We start from the raw sequence: 13,006 nt of genomic DNA on the forward strand, positions 1-13,006 counted from the left end.
TACAAATCTTACTTATGTAAGATTTCATTTTCCTTTCTCTTCTTTTCTTTCTTTTTCAATAAACAAATCCCCACATAAGTGAGAACAGATTTCCAATTTTAAAGTAAATGCACGTCTTAATATTTGGTTTTCCATCCTCTGTCATTATAACAATTTTACTAGATTTTTTCCTCCCTTCTGAAGATATTGGGGTGTTTCTTGTTTTGCTTTGTTTTTTATATCTGTTTTATTTGTCCATTAAAATCCTCAATATTTCCTTGATACTAATATCTCCACCACTACAATTTTGTTTCCCATATCTTTTAATACTAAATGAACAACAAAACCAAGATCTCTCTAGTTACCTGGAGAAAAGCACCAAAATAGATACTAGAGCAAAGGTACATAAAAGTATCTGATAGTTGCCAACCAAATTTTTGGCAGTCATAGGAACTCAATGGAATATAATATCAAGAGCCTTGTTTTGGAAGAGAACTGACTCAAGTGATCTTAGGTATCCATTACTTTCTATATGGTTCACTTTCTACATCTGAAAATGAGGGTAAGATATTTGATTGTTGTTCCAGTTTGCTAATGATGCCATTACGCAAAATACCAGAAAATGAATTGTCTGTTATAAAGGGGATTTATTTGGCTATAAATTTACAGTTCCATGGCCATAAAAGTGTCCAAACTAAGGCATCAACAAGCGTATACCTTCACTGAAGAATGGCTGATGGCATCTGGAACACCTCTGTAAGCTGGGAAGGCACATGGCTGGCATCTGCTGGTCCCTGGTTGTGTTTCAGCTCCTCTCTCAGCTCCTGTGTATCCTTAGCTTAGCATCTCCAAACGTCCTTCTGCTTGCAATTCCAAGCATCTCTGAGCATCTCTGTCAGCAACCAAGCGTCTCTCCAAAGTCTCTCTTAGCTGCTCTTGGGGCATTGTGTCCTCTCTTAGCTTCTTCCAAGCAAACTCTGGGCCAGCATCTCAATTGTCAGCAATGGTTCTCCTGGCTTAGTGCATCCTGGGGCATTTTCCTCTCTCTTCTCTCGGTGTGAGCTCCTTTTAAAGGATTCCAGTAAATTAATCAAGACCTACCCTGAATGCACAGGGTCAAATGTCCATGTAAACATTCAATCAAGTGGTCACACCCTAATCAAAAAGATTAATAACTCTGCCCTCATAAGATTGTATTAAAGAATATGGCTTTTGGGAGGACATAATATATCCAAACTAGCACAATTGTTTTCACAACCTTCCCAGAACAAACAAAAGTGGAATCTTCACTTTTACATCATTAAATTTTGAGAGGACATCAGAATTCAAATGGGATTTGAGTGAGATGTAAATGTGCTGTGTGTCATCCCCTATGATGGTAGGGATGATGCTGGGATTTGTTAGGCATAGTCAAATTTGAGTCTTTCCTAATCTTCAATTCTCAAATCAGCAACACCCACCATTCCCACACTAACTAGGAGAAGATAAACTCTCTGCCCTCTGAACATAAAGAAGTAAAATAATATGACATGTTGTGGTTGTTACAATTTGTACAAGTCACGGTTATCAACACTGTATTTAGCACAACTTGAAGGTACATATTCAGTAGGAGACAGCCTCCCCTAGCCAAAATGCTTTGTTCAGAAATAGTGGAAACCTAGCTATCATTTTATAATCAACTCATGTGTCTGTGAATCTTGAGCTGCAAAGGGAAATAGCAGCTAAAACTATAACATTCTCCCATCTAAAAGAATAAACTGAGGCACAACAATGAGATTTGTTCATTGTCACAGAATGAAGTAGAGTCTGCCTCCAAATTAGAAAGCTCTTGAACCCTTGAGTTTAAGGTTATTTCCTTCATATACAATACTACAAAAATATATCCTGCTGGGGCAAAAACAAAAAAACAAAAAAAAAAAAAAAAAAAAAAAGAAAGAAAATAATAGTCAGCTGCAGACTCTTTGGATTCTAAGTACAAAATATTCAAGTACCTGTTTCCAAACCCTTCATTCTTTCCTGTAATGATTACAGCTAATCCCTGCCAGCCAAACATTAGTCCTTCAGTTGTGGCAATCAATAGAACAGATTAGCTGTGGAAACCCTCCATCCACTTTGCCACTGCTTTTCTCTCCAGACGGAATTTTCATTCACTCGAGTCTAAGCAGGCATGCAAGTCTTTTCCCCCATGCACAAATATAAAGCCCATAGTTGTCAAGGTTGTCACTGTATATACATACATATATACACCAAGGAGCATACCTGTAGATTTAATAAAACAGCACCAATTCTCATGGCTTCACTGATTTCAAGGCTATACATCAGCTGTGGGAAACGGGGAGGGCTTTGATTGTTTGGAGGAAGCACTTCAATGTACACAGTGCAGATGGAGTGCCTGCAGAGAAAGAGAAATGAACAAGATGTGTAAAAATCTACATCACATTTAATGCCAGACTGCATTCATTATTCAGTTGTTGAGTTTACAGGAGAGGAAATTTCAAATTTTTATAGGAAATAAAATAATTCAGACTGAAAAGATGAAAAAATCAAAGTACCACAAAAATGTTCTTTATGAAACCGTCATAGTAAAAGGAAAGGAATTGCCTCCAGTACTTAGTTTTCCTACTTAGATTAATAGTGTGAATTAAAAAGGAATAGCTATACAAATAAAGCTAATAAATTAACTTGCCTTAACTTCTGACTTTATTTTTTTACGCTTTCCTAAACAAAAAAAAAAAAAAAAAAAAAAAACAACCAGCCAAACAAACAAAAAAAAACATTCTATGAACAGTTGGTAATAAGAGCTGTCCTTGAGGCCCTCTGTTTATTAAACTCATAGACAGAGTATTGATTAAAATAACACACAAAACAAAATAGGGGCTGTTTTATTAGTTGTGCTGCTGACATCAATGGCTTAATGTCAATGCACGTCAGAAGTCAGGATCATAAAATAACCCTTGTGTAAAATAGTTGCAAACAAAACTAAATATATTTTTAAAGGCTTCTTTAAAAAGAATAATATGAAAACTGGAAGCTAGAATTTAAAGTTATACATTGATAGGGAATTATTTTGAAAGATAAAAAGATAGACTATTATTGTAAAGAAAGAACTAGGGAATTATTTTGAAGGATAAGAACATAGACTATTATTGTAAAGAAAGAACTTTTAACATTGACATAATCAACCTTTTTGATATCTGTGAACTCTGAGATTTCTTTACACAATGAAAGCTGAAGAAACAAAATATTCAAGGTTTGTAAACACTAGTTAAAATATATTCATGGAACTTGGTAATCTACAAAGTTAGTCTTCTGTCTTGAAGCATTTTTACATGCCTAACACTTTTATGCAAACACACCACCACTGCCTGAGTTGTGTGCTTTCAAATTGTTTTAACAAAATCATGATGCTTTTATTCAAAACAAATTTTTTTAATGATTTCTATTTGGAGGCTAGGATTTCCTTAAAGTAGCCAGAAACACTTTTGTATTAAATATCTCCAATTAAAATTATGCATCAAAAACAACATTTTCCTGAGATTGTTATTCTGAAACATTCTACTTTTGGAAAAGCTTTTCTAAGAAATACATATCATGGGCACTGAGAATTGGTTTTGTAGTTCATCATCTTATAATATGTCTGAATCCAAGTTGTTTCTGAGGTATCCTCAGTAGAACTTGCAAGATACTTATAGAATATTAAGCATCTCTACCCAACTGTATTGCTTAAATAATTTCATATTTATTTTTATCACAGTGGCATCCCAAAATAATCTTATTTTAAATTAAAATCTCTTAGACTTTTATAATCACTTAAAGTCTTTGTATTCATTTGTCTTTGATTTGTATCACGTTATTATTAAACTTTTCCAATAAAATTAATCAAATTCTAATTGTATTTCTTTTCTTTATATATTTATATATATTTTATGTTTATATATTTATTTATATATTTTATATATTTTTATGTATTATATAAATTATATATATTTATATATATTTAATATATATATTTTATATATATTAAATATATATAAGTATACATAATATATATATATTTTATATTTATATATTTTATAACTGAGCTTTTAAGAATGCTTAAAGTACATTAAAAAGGATGGTGAAATGTGGCTTATAAACTTTTATAAGATTAATCTTGTCGTGACTGGATGTAAAAGAAAAACATGGTGGGAAGAAAAATAATAGAAGTTGTAAAATTGTATGTGCCTTGTGAAGAGGCCCACTTTCCATGTTCTAGGAATAAAAGAATTGTCATTTTGACATGGACCTACTGTCCTCCCAAACTGATGATCTGGCCCCAACAGCAGCTCCAAGTAGTTCATCCTCTCTGATATTACTCTGGGAGATCCCGGTGTAACAGTAACTTTTCTAATATAAACTTAAAACTATAGGCAAGCTGGAAATTGTGAAGTAGCCTTAAAACGTAACCTTCAAAGCCGAAAGCAGGCTATAATGAGAGCTTAGTCTCACAAAGGAGCAATATGTAAATACAAAGTCTTCACCCAGACCTGAATAAGCTTTAATCTACTGCCCCAAACTTCCCAGATGTGAATAAGCCTTCCATTTATTGCCCTAGACCGGGAGGCACCTTTCCCAGGTGTCGCATGATGTAAATCCTGAAGTAGGATAAATTCTCCAACCCTCTGTGACCTGTTAACTAAGATGATTATCTCTCTGTCTCTGATGCGTATAAAAGCCAAATGAATAATCACTTCGGGGATGCTGACTTTGGGAACTCTTCCCCTGTTCTTCCGCTGGTGTAAATACACCCTCTTTTCCTCCTCAGCCTGTTTCCCTGTGACTTTTATTGGCTTTGCCAAGTGACAAACCCTATTTGGGAAGTGTCCCTTCTACATACCCACAGAGTCCAATCCTACAAGAACCCTCACTGATGTGAGGCACTTCATTATTTGCCACGGAGAAAACTTTGGAATGCTCAGACAGACAGAAATCTAGACTCAATGCAGAGGAGAGAGAAACACTGTGGTCCAACACAGACATCTCCTTCACCTGCCTTTACTCCTTACCTTCATCTGCCCCTTCTCAAAGTAATTTGGGTGCTAAAATTGCAAATTATGTGGGCTTTTCCTCTTGGACTGAAATCTTAGACTTATTTGGGGAAGATCATGTTTCAAGACCTGGACACTTTTCATTCTCAACATCCTGGCACTTACTATAATGTGTTTAAATAAGTAGCCACCTTCTTGAGGGTAATTGCCCTTCAAAATGCTATCCCCATTTTATCCTGGCATCAGCATAGTGTCAGAGTTAGCTTTTCTAAAATTGAATACCAATAGTACTAACAATAAAATTATATCATTAGTGCTGTAATAAATAGTAGTAAATCAATAGCATCAGTTAAGCACATAAAAAACATAGCAGTCACCAGATAAATAACCTTTTTATGTGAGCATTTTGTATTTAGATTTTACAGCTAGTCCAAAATGCATAAAACTGAGCATCCATATAATATGAATTTATTTTTCTAATATAGCCAGCATAATGTAGATAGATCTCCAATTCCAAAAATGAAAATCGTAAAGGTTTTCTCTCTCATTTGGAAATGAAGGTCAAAGCAGAACAAGAGAGGAAATGTATTTTCTCAGATGATTTTAAGATTTTAAAAACCCTAAAAGCCATCTAATTTAACTCTCTCATTTTACAAAAGGGGATTAAAAATCCATATATATTAAGTGACTGACTCCAGATTACAAAATTAATCAGCAGTTAGCAGACAAACTAAAAATTAAGCCTTCTGGATGAAAAAATGCCTGCCCTTTCTACACTCATCCCAGTACAGATCTGCAAAGTAAATCAGAAAAATTTCACTTATTTGATGTGAATTTTTCTGTGTGGGTATAAAACATCCTCAGCTTGTAATGAAGGATGTTATCTTAGAGGAAATAAATAATTACTTCAGCTCTTGGACAAAGATTATGACAGGACAACTAATTATAATTATTTATACCAAGGATGAAGCTTCAACTTACGCATTTATTGTAAGAATAAAATAAAATATGAGTACAGAATAGATCGGGAAGTTAAACTTACAGTGTTTTCATTTGGGAAACAGTTTAATTCAAGAAGATGAAAAGTCAAATTTTTCTGATATGACAATAATACTCAGCAGTAATGAAGAGATTTTGCTGGCTTTTTGAGGATGTACAATCTGTATTGTAATTTGCTATTAACTTGCCAACATGCTTTTTACAAAAGTGTCTCTGACATCATACATTTCTACCCTGTTTCTAAGATGAAGGTTAAAGGTGTTTATATTTCTTTCCCAAGTAGACAGAGAAATTACCTTTTTCTCCTTTGTCTCCCACCAACATTATGCTAGAAAAGTCACAGTTACAGTGCAAAGTTCATAAGTTTTATTTTACTATTTTGGAAGTACATATGGGGATCTATAGGAACAAGACTTTGGATTTAAAACCAACCTGAGGAGTCAGAGAAAACTTCTTAAGGGAAGTTACAACGGTAGAGTTTTACAATGCAAGATGAATTTAGATGTAGAAACACAGGACATTCCAGGTACAGGAAAGAGCTTGTGCAAGTTCACAGAGCAGTGAACATGGAAGTACCGGTTTTGTATGGAGTGGAAGGAGGCAGTGGCAGGCAGTGGTAGGCACTGAGGCTAAAGTGGTGGGAAGAACCAGATCATGCAGGAACCTAGGGGCTAGGCTTACTGATCCAAACTTTATCTGGGCAACAATGTGTTGTTTGGTAGGATTTCAGCAGGGTAGTGATAGGATCAGATGTGCCAAGCTCCAAGTAGTTTCCACAACAGAATGTTCCCTTTCATGTCTGCACGTGTTTGCTCTTGTTATTCCCTCTGTTCTAGTTTGCCAATGCTGCCAGAATGCAAAACACCAGAGACTGATTGGCTTTTATAAAAGGGGGTTTATTTGGCTACACAGTTACAGTCTTAAGGCCATAAAGTGTCCAAGGTAACACATCAGCAATCGGGTACCTTCACTGGAGGATGGCCAATGGTGTCCGGAAAACCTCTGTTAGCTGGGAAGGCACATGGCTGGCATCTGCTCCAAAGTTCTGGTTTCAAAATGACTTTCTCCCCGACATTCCTCTCTAGGCTGCAGTTCCTCAAAAATGTCACTCTTAGTTGCTCTTGGAGTGTTTTTCCTCTCTTAGCTTCTCTGGAGCAAAAGTATGCTTTCAACGGCCATCCTCAAACTGTCTCTCATCTGCAGCTCCTGTGCATTTTTCAAAGAGTCCCTCTTGGCTGTGGCAAGCTGGCTCCTTCTGTCTGAGCTTATATACTGCTCCAGTAATCAAGACCCACCCTGAATGGGTGGGGCTACGCCTCCATGGAAATGATCTCACCAGAGTTATCACCTACAGTTGGGTGGGTCACATCTCCATGGAAATACTCAAAGGATTCCAATCTAATCAGCACTAAAACGTCTGCCCCACAAGATTGCATCAAAATACATGGCTTTTCCTGGAGGACATAATACCTTCAAACCAGCACACCCTCTACTTGGAAATTCCATTCCCATTCCTGCCCAAGTGGTGAACCTGCAGACCTTTCAGACTGATTTCAATCCTGAAATTCTTTTCTATGCAGCTTTTTCTCATCTGCAGATACCCCAGGAAAAATAGAGGATTCATTTTCTTGGGCAGCCCTGTATGACATAAAAAAATACTCTACTTGGTGCCTCGTCATCCTGTCTGCTTAATAATAAGTTTCCCTTTGAGCGACTACCCCAGTTAGTCCTGCCCTGGGCTTACAGAAACTAGCAGGGCCTACAGCTCCTGAACAGTTGGGTGAGAGTTGCCCTTAGCTTCTCTGAATGGCCCCTGCTGCTTTTTCTCTTCTGAGAACAGCCCCTTGCCCTTTTGTGCCACATAATTTACTAGCAAGGCCTACATCTCCATATGGTTTAACCGACAAGAAGCAGCCCTCAGCTTCTCCAAATGGCCTTTGCTGCTTCTGCTTTTCCTGCTGTATAATTTGAAACTTCCTATCCCTAGTATCTAGCCCCACCACTATCAAACACAAGTAAAGGCGTGTGCCTTGGAGCCACATATGCTTCTCCCCTACCCCTACTCCACAGACCCTCGCAGGAGCTTAGGTTAGGTGAGCCCAGCGGGCCCGTCCACCATCTTCATTCTCCCCACCCAGGGCCTGTGATCTAACAAGGCAGCCCATTCTTGAATTCTTAGGGGGCTGTCTATCTTGTGTTTACACCCAAAGAAATTTTACATAATATCCAAAACAATGGGCAGGGTGACTTGAGGCTGATTGATGGTGGCCTGGAGAAAATGCCTTTATGCTGCTGTTGCTTAGAATCTGTTGTCCCAAGTGGCTAACACCATTTGGGAAGGCTCCACTGCTTGCTTGTGTTCCTTGGAATTGCATTGCGCTGCCGCCCTTTGTTTCTGTAGGGTGTTGCCTAGGTTATCCACCCCAAATGTTTAATCCATCAAAGGCCCAGGGACCTGCTGAGAGGAATGGGATGGCTCCCTGGAGACCGATTAATTCAGCCACCTGCCTTAGTAGGGCAAGAGGGGGACAATGGGTCCCTATTGCTCCCTCAAAAAGGAATACGGAACTGGGTGAGACCAGTGCAATTTCCTGTGAAGATATAGAGGCCTGCATAAAATATAGCAGGGGTTGTTCACAGATCATGCCAGCCTGCCATTGGCTATGCCTGCCAAATACCCGGAGACTGGACAATGATGGCATTGTATGGAGATGGGAGCCTCAGGTGATCCTCTTGTCTGAGCTGTGCTTGCCAGACCTTGTCTGAGGGTAATATACCATCCTAGGTTTAGGGAATATTTCCCTGCCAGAGCACATGGCGGGGGGATCCCCCTGACTTGGATATCCCGCTGGCCAAAGGGACACAAGTGTCTGAGACCCTTATGTTACTGTTCTCACTTTCCATCCCCCAACTCCATGGGTTATAGAGAGTCCAATCCTTGGTTGCAGACCCTAACCCCTCTGAGGTTGATAGGGACACCCTGGAGAGAGAGGCAGCAGAATTTGAGAGTCCCCAACCCCCTAAATTTTTCTTGACAATGATTTACAAGGTCAGGTGATCCCCAGATGAGGAGTATACTGAAATAGAAACCAGATATTTTACCAGACTAAAAATTCAAACCATTGCTAAGGATTTTGTTCAGCAGGAGGGAGAAACGGCAGCTGGCTGGTTGCTAAGGGTATTCAACATAGTTTCCAAATTATTAATAACCCCCTCTCCTTCAGGAGATGAGACAATTAGCAGGCATTTCTAAGGAATTCAAATTACATAATTAGCTCCCAGAACTTCCCAGCCTCCATGCCAAATTTATTCACAGTCACCAGGGTCTCACGATCTTTAAAAGGGAGAGGGGCTGTTCCAGCACCTGGGGTAAAATGGCTAATATAGAGGAATAAGGGACCTTCTGCATAAAATAAGAATGGCACAGTGGGTATATCATTTTGATGCCCACCCTGATAAAGATTTTGTTCAAGGAGACAAGGGAAAGAGGTGGCAGATTAATTGCTGAGAATCTTTAATATGGGGTCCAAGTTCCCACTCTCATCCCCAGAGGGGGGAAAATGAGACAGTGGGCTGTTTCCATAAAAGACTCGGAGTCCCTCCCCTATTGACCAAAAAAAAGAGAGACACACCTGTCCGTAGCAGGTGTTACTACCAAGGCAGATGCCCACTGGCAAACAATTAATGAGGCCCCACTCTATTGAAGAGATTGAGAAGATACAATTGGCATGGCATTTGTAGAGCATTTAGAAAAAAAGAGATCCTGAAGTTCAGCCTAACCCTACAGAGCCCCCAGTTTGTCACCAAGTAGTGGAAAAGTCTCTTAAAGAGAGCCCTCTACCCACAAATTACAGCTTTGCTCAGCCTTACTGGCAGGGCTCAACTATCCAGCTGTGGACTGGGTGGAGCTATTAGTAAAACATGGCGAGGTCTTACCTCCCAGTCACAGATCCTGATAAGGCCCAGGCAATCACTGACTATCACCTCTTCCTCCTGCATATCAAAGACCAAGCCCCCCACCCACTCACCCTCCTGGGAGTTGTGACTATTGAAGCAATTCTTAATAAACAGCTACACTGCATAGTAGCACTTCTGTTTTTACTTTCTCCATGATAGGAATTGATGCTTTAACCTTTGCCTGGAATAAGATAAAATCTTTGGCTCCTTTCCCGGGCCATGCCAAGTGGGATCCCAGTGAAACTGACGCTGCCAACCAAAGTGATAAGTATTGCTATCCCTTGAAACAAGGTCCCATGGGGGTCTGGCCTATAATCCAAGATCGCCTCAAAGAGGAAGTCATTCATTAGACCTACTAGCTCCCCCTACAATAGTCCTATTTGGTCAGTTTTAATGCCTCCACCAAAGAAGGGTAATTAATTATAAATTTTATTAACCTTAGTGCATAATTCCTGCAATCAAATCTCCTAGTCCTAAAATTAATTAATTAAAGATATACACAGGAGCATGGACAATTGCTTTGCTGTGACTGACTTGGGCAACATGTTTTAAACTGCTTAATATTGGCACTTTATAGCTGACATCCATTATGGCGTGACTCTAAAGAGGGATGCTGAGAGGAACTAGAGGCACTCTCACATCATTTACAAAAATGAGGTGGGGCAATGGCACCCCATTGAGTACAAGGGCCATCAAGCTGTCAAATTCCTGGGTATCATCCTGTCCTCTAAGTGCAGCCAGATTCCCACCACCATCCAACACAAGCCCTTATATCCTGTATTTACTTATTATTACATGTCTAGTTTTACCTCCACCCACATATGAATGACATGAGGGCAGAGATCCCATCCTACTTGTCTCATTCTACAAGTCTTGTATCTCCAAAGCATCCCTGAGAAGCTTGGATTAATGAGCACTCAACAAATTTTTGCTAAATGAATTAATAAAAAAAATACCCCCATCACTTCATCATTAATAGCAAATATTTCACATAAAACTCTTTAAAAGAATATATATTCAGAATGTAAAAATGTAATTTTATTTTGAGAATGGATTCTTTAGTTTTGTGTCAATCAGACACACCCTTGGATTTCACGAAAAATAAAATTGGGAATCACCAAAAGTATACCATGGCATGAAACATTTATTTTATCATAATTTTATTATGTTATTTGGGGATAGAAACTGTCTTTTATTCTCTATGTTTTCATAAATACCTAATAAGTAGCACTTTTTTTTCATATAATATTAGGTAAATTTTCAATCTCTCTCTTTTTTCTTGATTAGGTTAGCTAGAGACCAATTAACTTAATTGTGTTTTCCCTTTTGTTGTTGATTTTTTTTTCATAGACCCAAATCTAGATTCGTTCATTAGTTTTTTGAGACATCTATAATTTGTTCATTGAGGTTGTTACATTTATTCTTTCTCATGCTTCCTTTTGGTTTTTGTTTGTTTCTTTTATAGGGTATTATAAAAATTTTACAAAATCCTGATAAAAAATTATCAATAAAAAAGCACAGAACAATTTCCCTAATTAATATATCAACAAATATAATTCAAAAGTTTACTTCCAGAATAAAACAGCATGGCTTAGCATCATTTATACCAGGAATACAAAGTATATTTATTTTAGGAACTATATTAAGATCAATCATCACACCATTAGCTTAAGAAGAGAAATCATTTCTGTCTTCACAGTGATGTAGATTTATTTGCCCCAGTAAACTACAACTCTTACCTTAAAAAGGTAATAAAATAGAAATGGATGAGTCCTTTTGTAAAACAATAAAATGTCTTTTTAAACCAAACTACAATTCAGTGGGGAAACATGGGAGGCATTCCTAATCGAGGCAGAAGAAAGAAAAGCATGCCTACTATCTTTATGTAACATTTATTGGAAGAACAAGAACATGAAATGAGAGCAAAGAAAGAAAATGGAAAAATGGAAATAAAAGTCTCTTTATAAAATACATTCCTGGATTATCTAGGAGAATCAACTGGAAAATAAGCAAATATAAGATGATTAAATAAGAAAGTGAGTTCTTTCAAAATTAATATAAAAAATTAATATGTTTCATATATACAAACATCAACCAGTTAGAAAATATAAGGAATATTGGAGTCTATTTATAATAACATAAGATACAGAAACAATCCCCTATAGGACTTATATAAAATTCTTTTTAAAAATCTACTAAAGAGTACAAAAGAAAGCATTGGCAAATGAAGAGACATAAAGTTCTTGGACAGAAAGATTCAATATCAAAAACATTCAATTTACTCTTAATTCATAAATTTAATATGTTCCTAATAAAAAGAAAACACTGACCTAGCTTCTTTAAAAGTCAAACAGAAAAATTAACCGAAAGAAGAAATCATATACAGGAAAAGTTTTTTGAGGAAAACAGCATAGAAGTAAGTAAGCACCAGAAAATAATGAAGACTATAAAACCTCAACAATTAAAATTATGTGATAGTAGCTCATGCAAAGACATGGACTAATGGAATAAAATAGAAAGTCCAGAACCAAATCTAAATCTATAAGAAAATGTATGGCATAATAAATGTAACATCTCAAATTAGTGAGGAAAAAATGAACTATTTATTATATTTCATGGGGCAACTGGGTAGATGCCTGAAAAAAATGTGGTTGAATGGATACCTCCTACTGTTCGCTAGAATGAATCCCAAGTGCAACATGAATCCATGAAAGCACTAATAGAAAACAGAATTATTGTTATCTGGACTTAACAAATCAACATAAAAATGGGCAAAGAATATGAACACAGTGCACAGAAAAAGTAATGGAATTGGCTTTTAAAAATAGGAAATATGCCAAACTCACTGATAATCAAATAGATAAAAAGGATACATTTTTTTACCTATCAGTTTGCAAAAATGAATTGTTTCATATTTATAAATATAAATCCCTCTGCTATTTCTCACTTCCCATCTAGAACAGAAACTTGCATCCTTCTGCGTCTGTGAAATAACTATTAATTATTTTGCAGTTTAACCTCCTCCTTATTGTCCTTTTCCCATA

At 37.1% G+C, this 13,006-nt stretch overlaps 1 protein-coding gene across 7 annotated transcripts in view; it reads right to left on the minus strand.

Annotated features, from left to right (window-relative positions):
* Positions 1-13,006, minus strand: part of PCDH15 (protocadherin related 15) — a 1,822,477-nt gene that overhangs the window by 355,684 nt on the left and 1,453,787 nt on the right. For all 7 annotated transcript variants that reach the window (XM_037804906.1, XM_037804907.1, XM_037804908.1 and 4 more), the window contains one exon: positions 2,239-2,371. In XM_037804906.1, coding sequence (XP_037660834.1) covers positions 2,239-2,371 — 133 coding nt within the window. The remainder of the gene's footprint in view (positions 1-2,238; positions 2,372-13,006) is intronic.

Source organism: Choloepus didactylus, chromosome 15 (assembly GCF_015220235.1).
Source record: "Choloepus didactylus isolate mChoDid1 chromosome 15, mChoDid1.pri, whole genome shotgun sequence".
Lineage (NCBI taxonomy): Eukaryota > Metazoa > Chordata > Mammalia > Pilosa > Megalonychidae > Choloepus > Choloepus didactylus.